This window comes from Molossus molossus, unplaced genomic scaffold (genome assembly GCF_014108415.1).
Source record: "Molossus molossus isolate mMolMol1 unplaced genomic scaffold, mMolMol1.p scaffold_m16_p_17, whole genome shotgun sequence".
In the NCBI taxonomy this organism is placed as follows: domain Eukaryota; kingdom Metazoa; phylum Chordata; class Mammalia; order Chiroptera; family Molossidae; genus Molossus; species Molossus molossus.
The window spans coordinates 56,087,064-56,112,058 of NW_023425352.1; the positions used below are offsets into that span (position 1 = coordinate 56,087,064).

The following is a 24,995-nucleotide window of genomic DNA, read 5'->3' on the forward strand; positions in this document are numbered from 1 at the left end:
GTTCTGTGATTTTAAAATATTTTAAATGGCCCTGGCCAGTTTGGCTCAGCGGTTAGAGCGTCGGCCTGCGGTCCAGAGAGACCTGGGATTGGTTCCCGCTAAGGGCGTGTACCTCGGTTGCAGTTTGTCCCCTGCCCTGGTTGGGTTGTGCCCGGTGTTGTAGACCAACGAGACAGACCAGACTCAGACTCCGAACTGGGTTCAAATTAAGAGAGCTTTATTAGCCCCGCGGCGACTAATAAAGAGGAGAGAGCAGTCCCAAGCTCGGGATGGGCTGCTTATATAGTTGTCTTAGCCCCTGTTAAGGAATTTGGATTAAGGGTATGCGAGCAAACAAGCACACACAGAAGCAGATATTTGCAGTTAGCTGTTATGCCTGAGGGAACAATCAGTTTCTATATACACAAAGCAATGGTTATCTATACAGTGCAGTGGTTATTTATTAGCAGCTAGTTCTTGCCATTCCCTTAAAATCCAAGGGGCAAGGTCATGTGTTTGTCCTTTACATTCCCCACTGGTCTTAGGGTTAAATCAAATCTTTGATTCTAAAGTGTCTTCAATTTCTTCCATTATGGCTAGCCTCTGATAGGGAGTGCTAAGACCCATGAGCTTAACAGCCTATACTTTTTCTCTCGATTAATTAGGATTGGGCCACAAGTTAATATTAATAGGAGGAGGATTAAGGGGCTCGCAAGGCCAGTGATAAGAGTAGTGAACCATGGGGGCCAATTAAAGAGGTTCTCATACCAACTCTTAGAGGTGGATAGAGCCTGTTCTCATTCATCTAGTCACTCTCTAACTAATTTTATGCTTTCTCTAATAATACCAGATTGGTTAGCATAAAAGCAACAGGTTTCTCCTAAGGCTAAACAGAGAAGAAATAAATCTGCGGAATAATGTTAGCAAGAATACATAAGTCTTTGGTTCCAACGGGAAAGACGCAGGGAGTCAGTCGTGAGGCGCAAGCAAACCAAGTCCCGGGGGGTGCAGTTAGGACCCAAGTCTCTTGTGATGAGGGGCTTAATGGGATTGGGGTGGTCCCCGTATGAGTCCACATAAGGGGAAGAGCTTAGGTCGTAGTTGCCGATGATGAAGCATGTCCCCTGTCCTTGTAGGACTCTGAGGGTCAGGCGGGAGCCCGTACCTTCACAGCAGTGGCCGCCCTTGAGTGCATCTAAATTGGGTAGGTGCTTTACTGGCAGTCACAGTCAGGAAAGAGACTAGGAGGAAACCCTGGAGAGCTTTATCTTCAGGGGATCCTCGGTCTGCTGTAAGGCCCATTGTTCAGGTATTTGCTCAGGGTGTGCTTTCTTTACCTGAGTGTGGTGAATCCAAAATTTCCGTCCTGCTACCTTCAGAGCGGTGGGCGTAGTCAGGATAACAGGAAAAGGGCCAGTCCAGCAAGGCTCGAGGGAAGCAGGCTGATGTTTCTTGACCCAGACCCAGTCACCAGGGGTGAAGTCGTGCGGTGGTATCTGGGGTGTCCCCAGTTGGGGTCTGGTGTCCTGGATTTCCTGCAAAGAGCTGAGGAGGTTATGGTTACCTAAGTTGGCTAAGACCTCGTCCCCGATTTTGGGTAGAATAGGAGGAGGTCGGCCAAACATGATTTCAAATGGGGTGAAACCCTTAAGATACGGGATACAGCGCACATGAAGGAGGGCAAAAGGAAGGAGCCTTATCCAGTTATCGCCCGTCTCAAGGTGGAACTTAGTTAAAGTGTCCTTTAATTTCCTATTCATTCTTTCTACCTGTCCTGAACTCTGAGGCCTGTAGACACAATGCAATTTCCAAATAATCCCTAAAGCTTTAGCTAACAATTTTGTGGTTTGAGCAATGAATGCCGGGCCATTGTTGGACCCCAGAACTAGAGGGATGCCAAATTGGGGGACTATCTCAGAGAGCAGTAGCCGGGCTACCGTGGTTGCAGTTTTAGTCTTGGTAGGAAAAGCCTCAGTCCAGCTGGAGTAGGTATCTCCCGGAACAGTTGGAGGTCCTTGCTTAAGGCCTCATCGAAGATGGTGGGAGAGTTCTTGAATCCTTGAGGCAGTCGGGTCCAGGTCAGTTGTCCTGAGAATCCCCCTTCCGGATCAACCCATTTGAAGGCGAAGATGGGTTGGCTGAGAGGCGATAAGGGAATTGAAAAGAAGGCGTCCTTGAGGTCCAAGACAGTATAGTAAACACGGTTAGGAGGGATCAGGCTCAGAAGCGTGTAAGGGTTCGGAACCGTGGGGTAGATGGTTTCCACCTGAGTGTTTACTTCTCTTAAATCTTGGACTGGCCTAAAATCCTCAGTCCCAGGCTTCTTAACCGGCAAGAGGGGAGTGTTTCAGGCCAACTGGCAAGGTTTTAAAATGCCAGCTTCTCTGAGTCTATTAATATGCATAGTTATTCCTAGTTTGGCCTTTATGGAGATCTGGTATTGGCGGATGAGGTCCTTAGGTTTCTGTTGGGCCCCCCTCTTAGGGCAGTCCTTTTTCCAATGACCATATTCTTTGTAGTAGGCCCACTGGTTAGGGTCAAGAAGTGGCTGAGATCGTTGCCTAGGTCTCCGTGGGGTTGGCCCTATGTTTTTAGGCCTATTTCCCCGTTGCCCTTTTTGATTCTCTTGAAGAGCGGCTATGATTACTCTTGTGACTTTTTTAGTACTGGCCGTTTCTGGGTTGTCCCGGTTGTTAAATACTCTCTGAGCTATTTCAACTAACTCACTAAGATTCTTTCCTTCAAAACCCTCTAATTTCTGGAGTTTCTTCCTAATGTCTGGGGCCGACTGGGTGACAAAAGCTATATTAATTGCCCGCCTATTCTCAGGGGCCTCCGGGTCTATGGGAGTAAAGAGGTGATAAGCCTCCATGAGAAGTTCAAGAAAGACCCCTGGGGATTCCCCTGCAGTTTGAACAGTCTCGCTTACCTTAGATTATTTGGCTTTTTGGCTGCTCCGCGGAGGCCCTGAAGTAGAGATCAGTGATACTGGGTTAAAGCCTCCTTACCTTGATCAGTGTTCGGGTCCCAATTGGGTCGGGTAGTTGGGAGATAGGCTCCTATTTGGGCCGGGTCTGTGACGGGTTGGCCGTCTGGCCCGAGGACAGATTTTGCTGCCTCTCTGTGGATTCTGTCCCTCTCTGAGGTGAACAGGACCTGCAACAATTGCTGACAGTCATCCCAAGTGGGCTCATGGGTGAGGAAGACTGTCTCTAGGAGAGAGATTAAACCTTGGGGTTTTTCAGAGAAGGAAGGGTTCTGTTGTTTCCAATTATATAGGTCCCTAGTTGAGAAGGGGACATAAACCATGAAGGGCTGAGTCTGGTCTCCACCTGGTGGTGGAGCAACCTGACGGAGGGGCAGGACGGCAGCCGAGGAGTCTGGCGCCTGCGGAGGGGGGTTATAAAGGGTGCCTCCAAGTGTATGGGAAGGACTGAGCAGCTGAAGGACTTCAGCCTCTCTGGCAGCGGCAGGTGACGGAGACCGATAAGGGGGTGGCCCCACAGGGTCAGTGAGGGGGTCTTCTGGGGGACCCGAAAGAACAGAGTAGCCCTGGCCGGTTTGGCTCAGCGGTTAGAGCGTCGGCCTGCAGTCCTGAGAACAGGGTAAAGCCTTTGGGAGGGAGCAAGAGCCGAAGGCTTCTGAGGCTTCCGCGGAAGCTGAGCAATTAAAATCTTCTCCCTATTAGGGCACAAACATTTCTTAATATAATTAGACTTGTCAGTAGCTATGTCAATCCAAACATCAATGTAAGGAGTTTGGTCTGGGTGTCCAGGAGTCCCGTAGATGACGCCTCAAACCGCAAACAAAGAGCTTAAGTGAAAAGTGCCCTGGGAGGGCCAATTGACCCGGAAAGTGGGCCACTCCAATTCGCACAAAGTGCGCAAGAATCCAGGGTCTGCTGAGATGCTGTAACCTGAGGTGCGCTTGGAGAAGTCTGAGAAGTTATTAAGGAGACATTGAAGAGGGGTCCTAGGCCCTGAAGGTCCCTGACCCATTTTGAAGAACACAGGCCGCACAGCACAGAAACATAAAACACAAAACACAAAAGGACAAACAAATAAGACAGACAAAAAACCCAGACAAACCGAACCGGGGCCAAAAGCGACGTCTCGCTATGGCCCTGGGGCTGGATCTCTGTGCTGCGTCCAGCAGATCCACTTCCCCTTACTCTGCAGAGTTTTCAGAAACAGACTTACCAAGGGACGTCCCATCTGCTGAACCGAACCTGGGCCCAGGGTTTCCATATGCTCTCTAGTTGGAATTTTGGAGTGGAGACAATTCCAGGGCAGAATGGCGTCCGGGGCGGAGGAACGTCTTCTCCGAGGCCTTCCCCTAGACCGCCCATCCGCTGCCGGGATGGACCTGTCTCCTGGAGTCTGAGGAGGTCAACCCACCAAAGTGGGGGACCTCATTTGTCTATCTCGCTGGACCTCCAAATGTTGTAGCCCAACGAGACAGACCAGACTCAGACTCCGAACTGGGTTCAAATTAAGAGAGCTTTATTAGCCACGCGGCGACTGTCCCATCCTACACACAGGAGAGAGCAGTCCCAAGCTCAGGGGGTGGGTTGCTTATATAGTTGTCTTAGCCCCTGTTAAGGAATTTGGATTAAGGGTATGCAAACAAACAAACACGTACAGAAGCAGATATTTGCAGTTAGCTGTTATGCCTGAGGGAACAATCAGTTTCTGTGTACACAAAGCAATGGTTATCTATACAGTGCAGTGGTTATTTATTAGCAGCTAGTTCTTGCCATTCCCTTAAAATCCAGGGGGCAAAGTCATGTGTTTGTCCTTTACACCGGTGGCAGCCACTCAATGTGTCCCTTTCACATTGATGTTTCTCTCTCTCTTCCTCTCTCTCCCTCCCACTCTGTCTGAACAAAAAATGGAAAAATGTACTCAGGTGAGGATAAAAAATACATGTATATGTGTGTGTGTGTGTGTGTAAATATATATATATATATATTTTTTTTTTAATGTTCTTCAATGAATATGTATTCCTTTATGTGTTTTTTTTTTTACTATTGAAATATATTAAAAGATTTAAACAATGCAGAAATTTGCAGACTGAAAACATAGAAGTCCTTTAATTCCCTAGCAGACAAATGAAGTCCAATTTATCAGTTTGCTCTTTGATAGATTTTATTTTTGTTGTCATGTAAGAAATTTTTATCTAACCTCAGGTCAAAGATTTTCTCCTATATTTTCTTTTAGAAGTTCTCGATATTTAGGTTTTACATTAGGTCTATGATCTATTTTGAGTTATTTTTTATATATGGTGAGAGGTATAGACTGATGCTTTTAACATGGATATCCATTTGTCCCAGTACCATTTGATGAAAAGAATATCCTTTCTCCACTGAATTGTCTTTGCACATTTGCGGAAAATGAGATAATCTATATGCATGTAGGTCCATTTCTGGATTCTCTGTTATATTCCATTAATTTGTTTACTGTTTTTTTTTTTTTTTTTATACTCACCCAAGGACATTTTTCCATTTTTTTGTTCAGATACAGTGGGAGGGAGAGAGTGAAGGGGGGAGAGAGAGAGAGAGAGAAACATCGACATGAAAGGGACACATCGAGTGGCTGCCTCCTGCACAACCCAACCAGGGCCGGGGACAAACCGCAGCCGAGGTACATGTCCTTAGTGGGAACCGAGCCTGAGTCTCTCTGGACCCCAGGCTTATGCTCTAACCACTGAGCCATACCGGCCAGAGTTATCTTTTTCTTTTTAATCCTCACCTGAGGATATTTTGCCATTTATGTTCAGATAGAGTGGGAGAGGGAGAGGGAGGGGGAGAGAGAGAGAGAGAGAAATCAATGTGAGAGAGACATATCGATTGGTTGCCTCCTGCATGACCCTGACCAGGGCCAGGGACCCAACCTTAACTTAGATACATGTCCTTGACTGGATGCCCTAACTGTTGAGCCAAACCGGCTGAAGCAGTCCTACTTTATCTTGATTAGCGTAGTGTGAAAGAATTCTAAAATGCATCCAATGACCTTTGTATAATGGGAGGAGCCTGTAAATATGATGGGCTGTCACTCCTGTGATTAGGTTATGTTATCTGCCACAGTTGACTAAGAAGGCCAGATTGTTCTCATTGGACCTGACCTAATCAAGCAAACCCTTAAGAAGGACTGATTTTTCCTGGAAAAAGAGATTCCAAGCACAAGGGGGATTCAATAGTCATGTGCTGCAAAATGACAATTTTGGTCAACAATGGATTGCATGTACAACTGTGGTCCCATAAGATTAAAATGGGGCTGAAAAATTCCTATCACCTAGTGACATTGTAGCTGTCAAAATGTTGCAGTGCAACACATTACGCACATGTTTGTTGTGATGCTGGTGTAAACCCACTTCACTGATACAAAAGTATAGCACAGCCCTGGCTGGTTTGGCTCAGAAGTTAAGAGTATTGGCCCTGGGACTGAAGGATCTCGGGTTCGATTCTGGTCAAGGGCATGTACCTGGGTTGCAGGTTTGATCCCTGGTCCCAGTTAGGGTCGTGCAGGAGGCAATCTGTTGATGTGTTTCTCTCACATCAATGCTTCTTCCCTTCCTCCCCCCCTCATTCCCTCTCTTGTTCCCTCCCTTGCTTCTGTATCTAAAAATCAATGGGGCCCTGGCCAGTTTGGCTCAGCAGTTAGAGTGTTGGCCTGCAGTCCAGAGAGACCCGGGTTCGGTTCCCGTTAAGGGCACATACCTCGGTTGCAGTTTGTCCCTGGCCCTGGTTGGGTCTTACCGGTGGCAACCCCTCAATGTGTCCCTTTCACGTCGATGTTTCTCTCTCTCTCTCTCCCTCCCCCTCTATCTGAACAAAAAATGGAAAAATGTCCTCAGGTGAGGATTAAAAAAAAAGATAAAAATCAATGGGAAAATATCCTCGGGTGAAGATTTAAAAAAAAAAAGTGTTGTAGACCAACGAGACAGACCAGACTCAGACTCAGAACTGGGTTCAAATTAAGAGAGCTTTATTAGCTGCGCGGTGACTGTCCCATCCTACACAGAGGAGAGAGCAGCCCCGAGCTCAGAGGATGGGTTGCTTATATAGTTGTCTTAGCCCCTGTTAAGGAATTTGCGTTAAGGGTATGCGAGCAAGCAAGCACATACAGAAGCAGATATTTGCAGTTAGCTGTTATGCCTGAGGGAACAATCAGTTTCTGTGTACGCAAAGCAATGGTTATCTATACAGTGCAGTGGTTATCTATTAGCAGCTAGTTCTTGCCATTCCCTTAAAATCCAAGGGGCAAGGTCATGTGTTTGTCCTTTACGAAAGTATAGCACAGCCCTGGCCAGTGTGTCTCAGTGGTTAGAGTGTCAGCCCTCTCATCTTTTGATAGTTGTTTTTTCAGTCTTGTTTGATTTCCTCACATATATGCACTGGTCAGCATTCAGCTTCATATTCAAGGCAGATGTTCTACAGATCTCTGGAGTTTCATCTTAATCTATTCAGGCTGCTATAACAAAAATACCATAGGTTGCTTGAACACACATTTATTTCTCATAGTTCTGGAGGCTGAGTCCAAGATCAAAGTGCCAGTAGATTTTGTGTCTGGTGAAGTCCCACTTCCTGGCTTATAAATGGTCCTTACAGAACAACAGAAGAGGTGAGAGAATTCTCTGGGGTATCTCTCATAACGGCATTAATTCTATTCATGAAGGCTCTGCCCTCATGACCTAATCACCTCATATCATCCCACTGGGATTTAGGATTTCAACACAATTTTTTTGTGGGGGACACAGACATTTAGTCCAAGTTCTCTGTGCATCTTTCAGCTCTCCAATATTCTGTCCCATGAACACTAGCCACCTTGATCTCTTCAGACTCTCAGCTGTGTCTCCTCAGCTTAGCAAGTCTGCCAGGCCTCGTCTAGTTTCTGTCTGGTGCCATTCTGCCTAAACTCTCAAGACAATAAGCTGTAGCAGTAGGGCCTACCTAGTTTCCTGTCTCTCGGGGATCTCTTTTATTGTCTGATGCCCAGTGTCTTGAAACTATTTTTCTCCCCTCATATGTTTTGTCTGCTTTTTGGTTGTTTCAAGTGGGAGGGTTAATCTGGTCCCTCTTATTAGGTCTTGGTCAGAAGTAGAAATCCCTTTAACTAATAATTGATTCATATTAATTATTGGTTAAAGCTGAAAGTGTTCTTAAACGTTTTCTAACCTAATTTCTTCATTTTGTGGATATATGTGAAACCTATAGCTGTCATATTCTTTGCTCATTGCCTCCTGTTCCCTGTAGTTGTTATGGTACAACATTAATATTAAATTGGCCCTAAAGCCTTCTATCGTCTTTTACTATATCTCTTCAATGCAGGTTTTCACAGTGTTAGCTAAAGATGGGCCCCTAACTATATGTAGTAGCATGCAATTAAAGACATGCCCTAACCTGATGAAGTGTAACAGTGGAATGCGTCATGTGTTTAGGACATTGCCACAGCAGGCCCATAGACTTCCAGGAGACTTCCTTGTATAACTCCTATTTTCTAGCAGCTAAAACACCATCATAAAAGCCTGTTTGTTAACCTGATTGAGGGTATAAAGAACTGGTGATATAAGACAGAAAAAGAAGATCATTTGAGCAGTTTATGATACAAAAATACTGAAGAATAATGCTACAAGGATGGGAGTGACTTGGAACCCATTTTTGGTAAGCTGTTGGAGAAAGGAAAAAGGTAGCAAAATAGAAATAAAGCGACAGAAGTCGGGCCTTGTTTTGTATGAGATATCTTCTCAAGTTTGCTATATCATTAACCGCTGCAGAACTTGTAGCCTGTGCTTGTTGGATATTCAAGGATGAAGTAATTTATTCAGAGCATACCTTGGAGAAAAGATATTTGTGTATCGTAGTGGGTAGGATGAAACCATTTGGCTATATATATGAACCAAAACATAGTGAAATCATATGTTAATAGAATATTATGTATATTTGTGTAGTCAATGATATGCATCAATGTGTATAAATTCCATATGTTAAAGTGAATAAATCATAATTCTTTGGCCTTTGCGATGGTGATTATATACTATAGCTAAAAGAGTTGAGTAAGTTTTTTTGTAGCTTTCCAGCATATAAGAATTAGCCTTTTAAAATGTGCAGATAACTTACTTATAGATGAATGTGCTGTTAATTTTCTAAGACTGAAAAGCTGTTGTGTATTGATAATATTAAAAGCTTTGTTTGGAAACAAAATATGATTTAAGGCTTCCAAAAACTAGAATTGGTTTTTAGTAATTAAGAAATAAATACTTAATGAGAGTATTTCTTATTTGCTGAATATTTTTGATGGTGTAAGTAGTGCTCATGTAGTTAAGTACCTGCCTTTTTCAAGTGATTATGTGTTTATGGCAAGAGTTTGTGTGGCTAGGGAGAGAATGCAGACCAGTAGCAGCTTTTTCTTTCCTCAGCCTAAGGAAGCATAGAAAGAAGCTAGTTCATAGCCAAAAATGCATGTTATAAGGGAATGGTAAACCTTAAAATCAGGAATTACTACATCTGGGAGGAAAGAAAGGGGATGCTATCAGGGAAGAACATTTACTTGTATTGGTGTTTTGTTTTGCTTTTGAAAGCAAACTTTTTAAATAAAATTTAACATGTAGAGAAAAGTGTAGATTATAAATATATATAGCTTGATGAATTTTCACAAAATGAACATACCCTGTAAGCTAATACCCAGATTAAGAAACAGAAATTTGTATTGGATCTGGGTAGTGAGCACTGGGTGTTTGTTGTATTATTATTATTTTTTAATCTTCACCCGAGAATATTTTTTTACTGATTTCCAGATAAAGTAGGAGGGAGGGAGGGAGGGAGAGAGAGAGAGAGAGAGAAACATTGATGTGAGAGAGACACATTGATTGATTGCCTTCTGCACAACCCCAACCAGGGCCTGGGAACCAACAGTAGCCAAGGTATGTGTCTTGGACTGGAATCAAACCCGCGAGTCTTTGGTCTGTGGGCTGATGCTCCAACCGCTGAGCCAAATCGGCCAGGGCTGTTGTATTATTTTTTATTCTATTTTTTAATACTTTAAAGTTTGCATAATATGTTTTATAAAAATCATCTCAGAAGTAAATATAGTTTTGCGAGATCTAGAAAATGTCAGAAAACCCACAGGCTTTAGTACTTGAGAAAGTACTTTAGGGAAGTAGGCTTTCTCCATGTAGGCCTTTGTCTCCCCTGTATCTGGTAAAGTTTACAAACCAGATATTGACCCCAGTTACTGCAAGTTTTAAAATGGAAAAAGAACCCTGGCCAGTTTGGCTCAGCGGTTAGACTGTTGGCCCTCAGACTGAAGGGTCAAGGGTTTGATTCCTGGTCAAAGGTGTATACCTGGCCCCATTGGAAGTCATGCAGGAGGAAGCCAATCAATGTGTCTCTCTCACATTAATGTTTTTTTCTCTCTCTCTCTTCTTCCCTCCCTCCCTCCCTTCAACTCTATCTAAATATCAATGGGAAAATATCTTCGGGTGAGGATTAACAACAACAAAAGAACATAGCCCTGGCCAGTTTGCTCAGTGGTTAGAGCATCAGCCTGCGGACCAGAAAGTCCCGGGTTTGGTTCCTGCTAAGGGCACATACCTCGGTTGCGGTTTGTCCCTGGTCCCAGTTGGGGTCATGTGAGTGGCACCCACTCAATGTGTCTCTCACATCGATGTTTCTCTCTCTCTTCCCCTCTCTCTCCCTCCTGCCCTATCTGAAGATAAATACAAAAATGTACTCAGGCAAAGATTAAAAAAAAAAAGAAGAACATAAAAAATGCCTGGCTGGTTTGGCTCAGCAGTTAGAACTTCAGCCCACAGACCAAGGAGTCCCGGGTTCAGTTCCGGCCAAGGGCACGTACCTTGGCTGCGGTTTGTTCCCGGTCCTGGTTGGGGTCGTGCAGGTGGCAACTAATTGATATGTCTCTCTCACATTGATGTTTAAAAATAAAAAAAAGAACATAAATAGTGCTATGAGAGATCAAACTAATAAAAATTACTTGTACTTTTTAGAACAATACATTATTAGCCTTTTATAATTTGCAATATATAAAGTTTGGGTACTCAAATTTATGGGTACATTGAAATGACAGTTTTGTTTTTGAATTTTTACTACTAGAATCTCAATGATGGTTTAAGAAAGAAATTTCTATTCAGTAAGTATAGACAGAACTGAGCTAATAAGGTATTTATATCTAGTTTAAAAGCTTTATATCTGTTATAGAAATGGTTATTTGTATAGTATAGAGAAGTATGTTTAAGGGGTTTTCTGAAATTAGTTATCTATCTGCCTTTGTGGTGGTGTTTTTTCTCTTTGGAGGAGGAGATATCTTTATTCCATGAACATGAAGATTTCTGAAATTTAATTTATTTTTACATGTAACAAATCTTTATATCTCATTTTATGAAAAGTATTAAAATGGGATTTTCTTCATTGTTCTCAACGGTAGGCTTTATATAATTAAATTATGACTGCTATGGTGTGGAAAAGCCATTTGTAAAATAATGTTTTGTAAAAAATGTTTGGTCATTAGTCTTCTTTCTGCTATTGGGGTTATATGCATACAATTATTAGAATGTTAACTTGTTGAATAATATTTGCTTCTTTACTCTCTTCTAGAAGCCAGTAAGGCAGTATTGGTAAATTACTGTTTCTGGTATATTTATGTGTATTTGGTCTTCAAAGGAGTTGTTAAGACACACTGAAGTTTTTGTTTTGATTTTCTGTTTTCCTTTGATAGGCACTGGAGGAGGACATGGCCGGACCTAATCAACTCTGCATTCGCCGCTGGACTACCAAGCATGTAGCTGTTTGGCTGAAGGATGAAGGCTTCTTTGAATATGTGGACATATTATGCAATAAGCACCGACTTGATGGAATCACACTGCTAACATTGACTGAATATGATCTCCGGTCTCCTCCTCTGGAAATCAAAGTCTTAGGGGACATTAAAAGGTTAATGCTTTCCGTCCGAAAATTGCAGAAAATACATATTGATGTTTTAGAAGAGATGGGATATAACAGTGACAGTCCCATGAGTTCCATGACCCCTTTCATCAGTGCTCTTCAGAGCGCAGAGTGGCTCTGTAACGGGGAGCCCTCACATGACTGTGATGGACCCCTCATTGATTTGAATTCTGATCAGTACCAGTACATGAATGGTAAAAACAAACATTCTGTTCGAAGATTAGACCCAGAGTACTGGAAGACCATATTGAGCTGTATATATGTTTTTATAGTATTCGGGTTTACATCTTTCATTATGGTTATAGTCCATGAACGAGTGCCTGACATGCAGACCTATCCACCACTCCCAGATATATTCTTAGACAGGTAAGTTTTATTTCTAGTTGCCAAGTTTGTAGAAGATTGCTATAAGGGCAATGATAAAAGCATATTTATGATAACTGTAATTATTATTGTTTTAATTGATATGTACTTTCCATTTGCTCTATCTGATAGTATAGAAAGATATGCTTTGAAATTGCCTCTTTCTCTTAGAGTAAACCAGATCTTAACGCTAGGTGAGTGGGAAGGAACACTGTTTATTTTTTTATCTTTTTTTATTGTTGTGAATCCTCATCCAAGGATATATTTTAGAGAGAGTGGGAAGGAGGGGGAGAGAAAAAGAAAGAGAAACACCAATGTGAGAGAGACACATGGATTAGTTGCCCCCTGCATGACCCCAACCGGGGCTGAGAATTGAACCTGCAACCCAGGTATGTGCCCTTACTCAGAATCGAATCCATGATCCTTTGGTGCACAGGCGTACAGGCTAGGTCAGTGCTTCATATTTTGAAGGGGTTTCCCTTTTTTTGTGTGTTAATCTTCACCCATGTATATTTTTCCATTGATATTTTAAAAAGAGAGTGGAGGGAGGAAGGGAGGGAGAGAGAGAGAAAAACATCGATGTGAGAGAGACACATAGATTGGTTGCCTCCCGCACGACCCCAACTGGGGCAAGGGATTGAACCTGCAACCCAGGTACATGCCTTTGACCCTTCGGTTCACGGGCTGACGCTCTAACTGCTGAGCCAAACCAGCCAGTGCTAATTTAGTTCCCTGGGCACTTCAGATTTTAAAGGGGTTTCCCAGAATGTTGTTTGTAATAAATGGAATTTGGTTACTTTGTTTTTTTTTAAATGATGCTCATGGTTCTGCTTTTTCAAAAATATGGGGTCTTCTGTGTCACCATATAAATTGGAATTATTACAAATAGTACAAACTAATTTATTAATAATATTCTGTTGCCCTGGCTCGGGTTCGGTTACCATTAAGGGCATGTATCTCGGTTGCAGTTTGTCTCCAGCCCTGGTTGGGTTGTGCAGGTGGCAGCCACTCGATGTGTCCCTTTCACGTCATTATTTCTCTCTTTCTCTCTCCCTCCCACTCTATCTGATAAAAAAGAAAAAAAAGAAAAAAAAAGGAGTATTCTGTTGTTTTTATGAAATACCAAAAGACTGTAGAAAGAGCTGACTTAAAGAGAAAATTAAGGGTTTGATTTTAGACATGTCGAGTTTGAGCTATCTTTTACACCAAATCAAGTAAGAGATGGAAGGATCAGTTAGAATTTGGAGAGATCTAGTCTGATTTGGGGGAGTTACCAGCATGGGTAAAGCCATGATGTTAGATAAGGTCTCCTAATGAGTGAAAGGGAAAATAAGAAGATTGAAAATTGAACCCAAGTACATTATAACATTTAGAGGTCAGAGAAATCAGGTAAAACTACCAAAGAAGATTGAGAATGTCAGGGCAGAGAGAGTTAGTATACTGGAAGCCAAGTTAAAAAAACAATGTAAAGAGGCAGGAATAAATAATTAGTTATGTCAAGTGCTGCTGAGAGGCCAGGTAAGATGAAGGTAATTGACCACTGAATTTAGCAACATGTTGGTCATCAGTAACCTTGACAAAAGTTAATAAAGGCAAAAGCCTAATTTTAATGCATTCAAAAGAGAATGTGAGACTTACTAGAATTTATCTAAAAGTATATCTCCACAAATATGAAACAACATGCACAAAGTTATTTGTTGTGACATTATTTGTAATAATTATAAATATTGGAAATAATCTAAATGCTTATCCATGGAAAGCTAGTTGAATGGTACATCTACACAATAGAGTACTGTTTAATCATAAGAAAAAATAAGGAAGATTTCTGTGAACTGATGTGAAAGATTTGCAGGAAAAACTCAGTAGCATTGAGCACCATGAGCATCTAGATTTCTAGGTTTCTAACTAACAGTACCTCCTAAAAGGAACCCCAGACCGAGGCTCCCTAGAGAAATGGCTGATTTTATTTTTTATTTTTTTAATTAATTATTTTTACAAACCCTTGTGTCGAGGGCTCACTTTCAATAGATCGCAGCAAGGGAGCTGCTCTGCTGTGTACAAAATTCCGTCCCATTCTAGTGCACTGCTGGTGGGAATGCAGACTGGTGCAGCCACTATGGAAAACAATATGGTGTTACCTCAAAAAATTAAAAATTGATCTTCCATTTGACCCAGTGATCCCACTTCTAGGAATATATACCCTAAGAAGCATAGGACACCAATCAGAAAGAATATATGTACCCCCATGTTTGTAGCAGCACTATTTACAATAGCTAAGATCTGGAAACAGCCCAAGTGTCCATCAGTAGACGAATGGATCAAAAAGCTGTGGTACATATACACAATGGAGTACTACGTAGCTGTAAGAAAGAAAGATCTCTTATCCGTTGAGACTACATGGAGGGACCTTGAAAGTATCATCCTAAGTGAAACAAGCCAAACAGAGAAAGACAAGTTTCATATGATCTCACTTATTTGTGGAATATAATGAACATAAAAGTCTGAGGAATGGGGTAGTCCCAGAGACGCGGAAGCGGGGTACAGACTGACAATCCCCTAAAGAGGGGGGTGGTGGGGGAGAGATAAACCACAGAACTTATATGCATGTATGCATGAACAGTGGACATGGACAACAATCTGGGGAAAGGGCAAGGAGGGAGGGGGAGGGGGGAATCAGTGGGGGAAAAAGGAGAAGCATCTGTAACAAAAATTAATTAATAAAATAAATAAATAAATAAAATTCCGTCCCAGAAGTAGGTCGTCTATGAATGGCTTAGCACCAGGTTCCCCACGAACATGCATAGCGTGATGGGCCAGGGGCAGCCCTCTTTCCGGCCATGAAATGGCTGATTTTAAGTCGGGCAAGGAAAGTGAAAAATGAAGTGCCATAAAGCAAGAAGTGCACAAAACCAATGGAAACGTGTCAAAAGAACAAAAGAGCTGGTATGAATGGGCTCCCACTTATCAAATTAGGACAGTTGGAACATCAAAAGGAATAGTTATGAGTTCTGGCCTGTTTGGCTCAGCGGTTGGAGCGTCGGCCTGCGGACCAGAGTCCTGGGTTCGGTTCCCTCTAGGGACATATAACAACGACAACAACAAAAGGGAATAGTGATGGTAATGAATTATACAGGGGTGGGAAAAGTAGGTTTACAGTTGTAATACAAATAAACAATACAATAATAATACAAGAATAAATTGTTTCATGTACTCATAACTGTAAACCTACTTTTCCCTGTATTGAGTAAGGAAAAAAAATCTATGAATCTACAGTTATAAATAAAACAAGCAAAAAATGGTAGCGTGAGAGGGAAAGTTCTTAAATTATAACAACAGGAAATAAATGTGGATGGAGTATTTTGCAACCTCCATTGTAATAATTAATTCAGGCAAGTGGATGCTAAAATTAGTGGGTGCTAAAATCTATTAGGTAAAAGGCCATTTGGGAGCAGGATAGTTATGTGATCTGAAAGTATAATCTCACATATTTAATTACAGGAATGATGAGGTACCTTTACAATGGCAAGATCTGGCATGTGTCACTTTAACCAGATGATCAAAGATAACATCACAGTGGGACAAACTGATATTATATGCATTGGATATGATGTTCACAAATCACCTATGTAATATAATCTTGCCCCAAAAAATGTATTCTGAATCCAGTCCTGAGAGAATTATGAAACATTCTATAAGGCAACTAGCTGATTTAGACTCTCCAAATATGTCAGTGTCATGGCACTGTGGGAATTGTAAGGCAAAACAAAGAGACATAACCAAGAGCAATGCATGAACGTTAATTAGATCCTATGTCAAGAAATAAAAATACTGCTATAAAGGACATTTTGGGATAATTAAGAAAATTTGAATATGGACTGCATATTAAATGATGTAGTATAACATTAAGTCAGTGTTACAGTTTCCTGGGTGTAATGTATTGGGTTATGAAAAGGATATCCTTGTTCTTAGGAGATACATGTTAAAATATTTAGGGGAGATGTGGCATAATGTCTGCAACTTTGGGGGGAGTTCAGTCTCCTCCAAAAGAGTGCATGTGTATAGGTCTTTAGAGAAAGAGTGAAATAGAGCAAATATGGAAAATTTTTGTTTTTTTAATCCTCACCCGAGGACATTTTTGCATTTATCTTCAAATAGAGTGGGAGGGAAAGAGGGAGAAAGAGAGAAACATTGATGTGAGAGAGACACATCAAGTGGTTGCCACCCACATGACCCCAACCGGGGCCGGGGACAAACTGCAACCGAGGTGTGTGCCCTTAGCGGGAACCGAACCCAGGACTCTCTGGTCCACGGGCTGACGCTCTAACCACTCAGCAAAACCGGGCAGGGCTGGAAAATGTTAATTATTACAAACAATTGATAGATTTAAGTGAAGAATATAGTGTTTATTCTTTCAGCTTCTCTTTTGGTATGATCAGAATTTTTCAAAGTAAGAAAAAATTGGGCAAAGAAATGCTGAGAGAGAAAGAGAGTGGAAAGGAAGAAATTGGAAACAGGAAAATCTTACAGGTTTTATTTTAAGGGCAGCCGAGAAATTAAGCTGTAGCCAGGGTAGAGGAGGAAAGGATATGAAGTCACCAGGGTTTTGTTTTGGATGGGCTATATTATAGCATGTTTGTTGTATTGGTCCCAGTTTGGGGGTGGGGGGTGATGTTGAAAGAAAGAGAGGGTATAATTGTTGGAGTCATGTCCTTGAAAAGAGATGGGATCCAGTGGGTGGGAGAGGCTGTTGTTAGGCACATCCATAACAGAGGGGAAGGTAGAAAATCTGGAAACAGAGGTAGAAAGGTTGCTAGATGTGATGGTGGAACATTAGGAAATGCTCTCTTGATTGTTTTTATTTTCTCCGTGAACAGAGTTAGAATGGAGAGAAGGGTGGTTTGAGGAGAAAGAATGAGGTATTTTTTTTTTTTTTGGTGGTACGTACCCCTAGTGGTAACCGAACCCGGGACTCTCTGGTCCACAAGCTGATGCTCAACCACTGAGCCAAACAGGCCAGGGCAAGAATGAGGTATTAAATAGTCATCTAGGAGAGTGAATGGACTTGTGTGCTATAGAAGCAGCACTAAAGGCCTCCTTTTGGTTAGTAATCATGTTGGCGTTGTGTGTTTTACTAGCCTCACTCAACTGCACAGATACAGGAATGGAATGGATGGATAATTGGATTTAGGCAGGACTGAAGTTTTGCTAGGCAGTACAATGAAGGAAAAAGAGGCAAGGGAGTGATTATAATGACTGACCTTGGACTCAGGTGGGTAAGGAAGGATTGTGAGGATATGAGGTAGGTGAAGGACAGTGAAAATATTTAAGATCAATGGATTTTAGGTCTCAGAATTATTGGAGTTGGAATCTTAAGGAATAAGCTGGAAAGACAACGGTGTTGGTTAGTATAGGATTTTTGAAACTGACATTATAAAAAATAATCTTGGTAATTACAAGATCCAGGTTTATAACCATGGGTGTGGGTCACTGTAGTAAAGGAAAAAACAAGGTCATAGGAGGAGAGGTAAAAGAGAAGTGAGTGAGAAGAACACAAATTACAATAGGAGCGGTTTTAGAGAGAATGACAGTGAAGCAAAAACTAAAATCTTCAAGAAATGAGGGAATGAATGCTGAGGGTCTGTAGATAACCATAACAAGGCATAATGGGAGGACAGAGGGAAAATGTTCTGGAAGAGTAATGAGGACTTTAAAGTGTACAATTCAGTGATTTAATGTATATTTACAAAGTTGTGCATCCATCACCACTAATTCCAAAACATTGTCATTGTCCCCAGAAGAAACTCATATCTCTTATTGGTCACACCCCATTCCCTTCTCTCTCCAGACCCTGGCAACCACCAATCTTCTTTCTGCTTCCATGGATTTGCCTGGTCTGAACACTTTGTTTAAGTAGAATCATATAATATGTGTGGCCTTTTTCATATGCGTTTCTGGCTTCTTTCATTTGGCATAATATGTGTGTTTTTTAAAGATTCATCCACATAATAGTATGGATCAGTATTTATTCTTGGACTGCTGGGATGCACTTTGCCTGCTTGAAAAGAGAGCCAAACATACTTGAAAATATACATCTCTCCTGCAGCAGCTTTTAACCAATGAATGGTGAGGTGGGGTATAAGTGTTTCATTTCTCTTCGTACTAGTTGGGATAACTTTTAGATCGGACTTGTACTGTCTCCCAAATGCCCCACAGGATTGAGCCAAAGTTAACTTTGCCTGAGTTCCCACAGGGCTGTGCTTGATGTCTCACACTTGCCTTGCCCCATGCCTTCCTGATCTCATTTACCCACTGCCCAATGGTTTTCCCTTGGGAACACTCCTAATCACTTTCACACTGATCTTTGTTTCAGAGTCTGCTTCTGAAGCTTATTTGACACAATTCCAGGAGCTTCAGCACAATATAAACAAAATTAGAAGGAGATAAGGATGCTTCTAGAGACAGGCTCACTTACAACAATGAGGGATAGTTGATAACCATAATAGCAAGGGAGAAAACTGAAGCACTATAAAAAGAAAACATAAATAATGGAAAACCCACATCAGTCTGGGGCTTAACTGCCCTTTATTTTTCAGTGTTCCTTGAAGTCACTATTGTGTTCAAGGTAATAATCACTGTTCATAGTAATGACTCTAAATTACCAAAAAAAATTAAATTCTATCCAGAAAAAGAGGCATATGCATGTATAATGCATTTGAGATATTGAGTACGTATTTGAGTTTCTTCACAACACTCTACTAAAATGACAGTAAAAGGGAAGGGGTGTCCCTGTAATCCCATTAAGGCAAAAATAGTGATAATAACAAAAAAAATTGGAAAGTTAAGTGCCTGTTTGTGAGATTGGGAGTGGAACTAGCAGTGCCCAAGGGTGAATTTATTTGTACTATAGAGCTCTAGAAAAACTCTCAAAATAGGAGGCACAAAGCATATCTCAAGACCAGATACTGATAGGAGCTAAATATGGGAGATTTGGTTGAAAATCCATTTAAGAAGCTTTTAGACCTATACTTCAATAGAAGACAGGTAGTATATTTTCCAGAATAGTTGAATATTAGGGATTTTGGACTTGGAGACACCAGACCCATGTGAGAACAAAGGTACATGTTTTTCAGTATGTTTTCAAGAGGATTAACTAATTTTTTTTTTTTATCCTCACCAAGGACGTTCTTCCATTTTTTTGTTCAGGTAGAGTGGGAGGGAGAGAGAGGGGGAGAGGGGGGAGGAGAGAGAGAGAGAGAGAGAAATATCAATGTGAAAGGGACACATCGAGTGGCTGCCACCCGCACGACCAACCAGGGCCGGGGACAAACTGCAACTGAGGTACGCGCCCTTAGCAGGAACCGAACCTGGGTTTCTCTGGACCACAGACCGACACTCTAATCTCTGAGCCAAACCGGCCAGGGCAGAATTAACTGTAAATCTATGTACTGATCACTGAGACTTTCAGCTCCCTTCCTGAAGTAGCCAGATTTATATCCCATCCCCACTCCTACCCTGGCCCAGTCTTCAAGTAGGAGAATAGTCCTCTTCTTGGAAAATCTGTGCGAGAGAAAATGAACTGTGGCTGCTGTAGTAGAGAAAATAGCCCTGTCTTATTAACCACACCTCTGCTCAATTACTCTAAGGTGAAACCTACAGCTTGACGAGTTCAGTACATGCACACAGAGTGTCAGGTGTTTTTGTTTTTTTGTTTTTTAGTACTTCACTGTAAATATAAATGGTCAGTCAAGAATCACCAAACATGACCTGGCCGGTTTGGCTCAGTGGTTAGAGCACCGGCCTGCGGTCCTGAGAGACCCGGGTTCGGTTCCCGCTAAGGGCACGTACCTCGGTTGCAATTTGTCCCTGGCCTTGGTTGGTCGTGCTGGTGGCAGCCACTCGATGTGTCCCTTTCACATCGATGTTTCTCTCTCTCTCTCTCTCTCTCCCTCCCTCCCACTCAACCTGAACAACAAAAAAAAATGTCCTCAGGGAGGATAAAAAAAAAAAAAAAAGAATCACCAAACATTTGAGGAAAACAGACTAATGCAAACAGAAAAAGTAAACTGGGAACACAAAATAAGGAGCAGAAAAACACTTCAAAACAAATAATAATGTATATTTTCACAGATAAGAGATATTGTGTTCTATGAGACAGTAATAGTAGCCTATAAAAAAGGAAAACTCAGAGAAAAAGGTTTTTGGGAAATAAGAAATGAAAGTTGAAAGGTAAGATCCAGCCCTGGCCGGTTAGGCTCAGCGGTTAGAGTGTTGTCCTGAGGACCAGAGAGTCCTGGGTTCGGTTCCCACTAAGGCAGTGGTTCTCAGCCTTCCTACTGCCACGACCCTTTAATGCAGTTCCTCATGTTGTGGTGACCCCCAACCATAAAATTATTTTTGTTGCTACTTCATAACTGTAATTTTGCTACTATTATGTGTTAGGTGACCCCTGGGAAAGGGCTGTTCGACCCCCAAAGGGGTCGCAACCCATATGCTAAGGGCATGTACCTTAGCTGCATTTTGTCCTTGGCCCGGTTGAGGTTGTGTGGGTGGCAACCAGTCGATGTGTCTCTCTCATGTCGATGTTTCTCTCTCTCTCTTTCTCCCTCTCTCCCTTCCAGTCTATCTGAAGATAAATGCAAAAATGTCCTTGGGTGGTGGTGGGGAGTTAAAATCCAGCAGGATAATTAGAACATAGATTTAATGAAACTGCCCAGTATATAGAACAGAGATGAAAAGTAGAGGAGAAAAAGTGAGCTCGATCTCGATCCAGTTGGCCCCACAATAAACAAGTAGGGTTCTTATAAAGAATACATAGAGAAAATGAAGGGGAAGGTATTATCTCTAAGATATAATATAAGGAGAAGAGCCAAAGGTCATGACTTTTCAGATTGAAAGGGCCCACTGAAAAAGCAGTACAAGAAGTGAAAAATTTCAGAATCCTGAGCATAACAGAAGATCCTAAAAAGCTTAAGAGACAAAACTGGTAACATGCAAAGATTAGAAATCCAAATAACATCAAACTTCTTAGCAACAGTAGAAACTAGAAGACAATGGAACAATGCCTTTAATATTTTGAGAGAAAATTATGTCTAGAATTCTTGGTCCAGGCAAACTACCAATTAGATATAAGGCTAGACCCAAGGATATTGTTTAAATTTGCAAGTCATGAAATATTTACTCTCCAACCCCATACCTATTTAAAATTTAAAATTTAAAAAAATATCCTTGGGTCTAGCCTTATATCTAAAATGAAAAAAATTGATAATAACAAGGTCTGGTGAGGATTCAAAGCAACTGACACTGTCATACATTGCTGGTAGAAATGCAAAATGATGCAACTGCTTTGAAAACAGTTTGATAGTTTCTTAATAAGTTAAACATACACTTAACATAGGACTAAACAGTTTCATTCCTAGGTATTTACCCAAGAAAAATGAAAACATGTGTCCATGCAAAGACCTGTATATGGTCTTTATTCATCATGACCCAAAACTGAAAATAGCCCAAAATATCCATCAACCAGTATAGTGATACAGAAATTGTAGATAAAGAATGGATAAAGAGCCCTGGCCGGTTTGGCTCAGCGGTTAAAGCGTCGGCCTGCAGTCCTGAGAGACCCGGGTTCGGTTCCCACTAAGGGCGCGTACCTCGGTTGCAGTTTGTCTCCGGCTCTGGTCGGTTGTGCGGGTGGCAGCCACTCGATGTGTCCCTTTCACATCGATGTTTCTCTCTCTCTCTCTCTCTCTGTTCCTCTCTCTCCCTCCCACTCTACCTGAACAAAAAAAAAAGGAAAAATGTCCTCGGGTGAGGATTAAAAAAATAAAAAAATAAAAAAAGAATGGATAAAGAACTATAAATGCAATAACTTGGATGAATCTGAAATGTAATATTCTGAGTGAAAATAGCCAGATACAAAAGGTACCTGGATAAATACTGTGAGTACATTTGCCATTCTGGAAAAGGCAAGCCTATAAGGGATACATATCAGATCAATGGTTACCCAAGGGCTGGAAATGAGTGCGGGGATTGACTACAAAGGGGCACAAGGGAACTTTTTGGACTGATGAAATGTTCTGTGTCTGTATTGTGGTGGTGATTACATAACTGAATGTTTGTCCGAACTCATTGAACTGTAGCACTAAAAAGGGCAAATTTTTCTGTTTGTAAGTTAAACCTCAGATGAATCTGACACTAAAAGCAAGTTTATCCTCCAGCCCCTCTTTCTCAGAAAACAACTAGAGGGTACACACCATCAAAACTGAGAAAGAGGATATGCGATTCAGGAAACAGAATCCATTTTAGAAAAGAGGAATTCCCAAGATGAGGGTTAAGTTTTATTCCAACTAATAACCATGCAGGAGGACTAGAAAATGGCAACCATTCTAGAATGGAACAAAGGGAGAAGAGCTCTAGGAGAAACAAAGGGAGAAGAGCTCTGGGAGAAAAACTGAAATTGATAGACGTACAAGAAAAAGAGCACACTAAAAAAAAAAAGTTATGTTCTGACTGGTTTTGCTCAGTGGTTAGAGTATCGGCTTGAGGACCAAGAGTCTTGAGTTCAATTCCTGGTCAAGGGGTACCTGGATTTCAGGTTTGATCCCTGGCCCCAGTCAGATTAGTATAGGAGGCAGCCAATGGATGTCTCTCTCTCATATCAATGTTTCTCTCGTTCCCTCTCTCTTTCTTTCTCTTTCCCCCTCCCTCCCTTCCATTCTATCTAAAAAAAAAAAAATCAATGGAAAAATATCCTCAGGTGAGGATTAACATACATACATACATACATAAATTAAATAAATAAATAAATAAATAAATAAATAAATAAATAGTTATTAATTCTGGAAAATTATAAGAAGTTGTACATGCTCTGGCTAGGTGGTTCAGTTGGTTGGAGTGACATCCTGTACTCCAAAAAGATTGCAGATTCAATTCCCAATCAGGGCACAAACCTAGGTTTCGGGTTTGATCCCCCATTGGGTCACTTACAGGAGACAACTGATCTATATTTCTCTCTCAGCCTCCCTCTTCCTCTCTCTCTAAAATCAATAAAAACATATCCTCGGTTGAGGATTTTTTTTTTTTAAAGTTGTACAAGAAAGGGATTTAATTATTGTTCTCTATTGACTCCACTATGAATATTTACAAACTTACATTAAGTAAAAAGCCAAAAATTGTTTAAACAAAATTGTGAAGTAATATTGAGAGGATGGGGGCAGGGAGAGAGAGAGGTTTATGACTAAACAATATGACAAATAGAACATGAAAAGTGAAGTGATTGTCTCTAGGGAGCAAGAATTAGGTTTAGGTTGAGGTGGGGCAGAAAATGTGTTTTCATCATAAATATTGTAAAGTTGAGTTTTTAAATGTTTATTTTGAAAATTTAATTTTTAGAAGTCATTTAAAGGAACTTTTCTTTTATCTGAAAATTTCTGTGATGTGAAATAACCTTTTCCCCAATAATGTCAGATAAATAAGGCAGTAATAGTTTAAAAATATATAAGAGGAGTTTTTTTTCCTAGGTAATAGGTAAAATATGAGTTCCTGAAAGAAGATTGACCAAGTTACTCTAAATAAGGTTTGGTGTAGACTGTTAAATGTCTTAAAATTTTAAGTTTTCTTTTTAAAAATACCTTTATTTTCTTAGTTATAAAGCTAACATGTCATTGCATAAATATTTTTGGAGGAAGGTACAAAGAATAAAACAAAACCACCAATAATCCTTACCACCCAGAGTGTTGACCTATTTAAACTAATTCGTTTCCATCTCCTTCCTTCCTCCCCATCCTCTTTCTCCTTCTCTTCTTCCAGCTTTCCTTGCTTTCTTTCTAAAATAAGAAATGTGGCATGTCGTTTACTAGTGGGTAACCACAGGAGCTGTGGACTTGATGAGGAAAGAGATCAATATGAAAGGATAGAAGAAAAGAGAAAATGTAGCCCTGAAAGGTGTGGCTCAGTTGGTTGAGCTTCCTCCTATGCACCAAAAGGTCACAGATTTTATTCCCAGTCAGGGCACATTCCCGAGGTTGTGGGTTTGATCCCTAGTTGCGGTGCATACAGGAGGCAACAGATCAGTGTTTCTCTCTCTCTCTCTACCCCTCTCCCTCCCTGTCTCCCTCTATGTCTCTGTCTCTCTCTAAAATGAATAAAGAAACATGTCCTCATGGCCAGAGCAAAGCTTGTTACTTCTTAACAAAGAAACATGCCTGGGAATGACAGACAACAAAGAGATTCTGATGAATAGGGTACTTGGTGAAACAGTTCCCTACGCACCCCAGATTTTCCAAATATCATCTCCTGAAAGAGATAAAAATTATAGAAATCAATTTTAAGGTCATTATTAGACGAGTATCTTACTGAAAAGAGTGGCATCAGCCCAAAATGTAATTTTTCTGTTCTAGCGTTCCTAGAATCCCTTGGGCCTTTGCCATGACAGAAGTATGTGGCATGATTCTGTGCTATATTTGGATCCTGGTTCTTCTTCTTCATAAACACAGGTATTTCACTTACTCCTTTAAAAGAATAAAAGTGTTTTTACTGTCTTGTGTAAAAGTCATCAAATCTGTTTCTCCCTTTGCAGTTTCCTTGTTAATTTCCTTCTCTAGTCATTATAGTTATTGACATAGGAAAATATTTTGGTTTTGATCAACAAGAGTCAGCCAAGGTAATATCTACATATTTAGTAATATTCTGAATGTAT

The 24,995-nt window shown here is 41.1% G+C and overlaps 1 protein-coding gene across 1 annotated transcript in view; it reads left to right on the plus strand.

Annotated features, from left to right (window-relative positions):
• SAMD8 (sterile alpha motif domain containing 8) overlaps positions 1-24,995 on the plus strand; it is a 64,075-nt gene that overhangs the window by 25,532 nt on the left and 13,548 nt on the right. Inside the window, exons 2-3 of the mRNA XM_036265705.1 lie at positions 11,712-12,304; positions 24,697-24,792. Coding sequence (XP_036121598.1) covers positions 11,727-12,304; positions 24,697-24,792 — 674 coding nt within the window. The 5' untranslated portion in view covers positions 11,712-11,726. The remainder of the gene's footprint in view (positions 1-11,711; positions 12,305-24,696; positions 24,793-24,995) is intronic.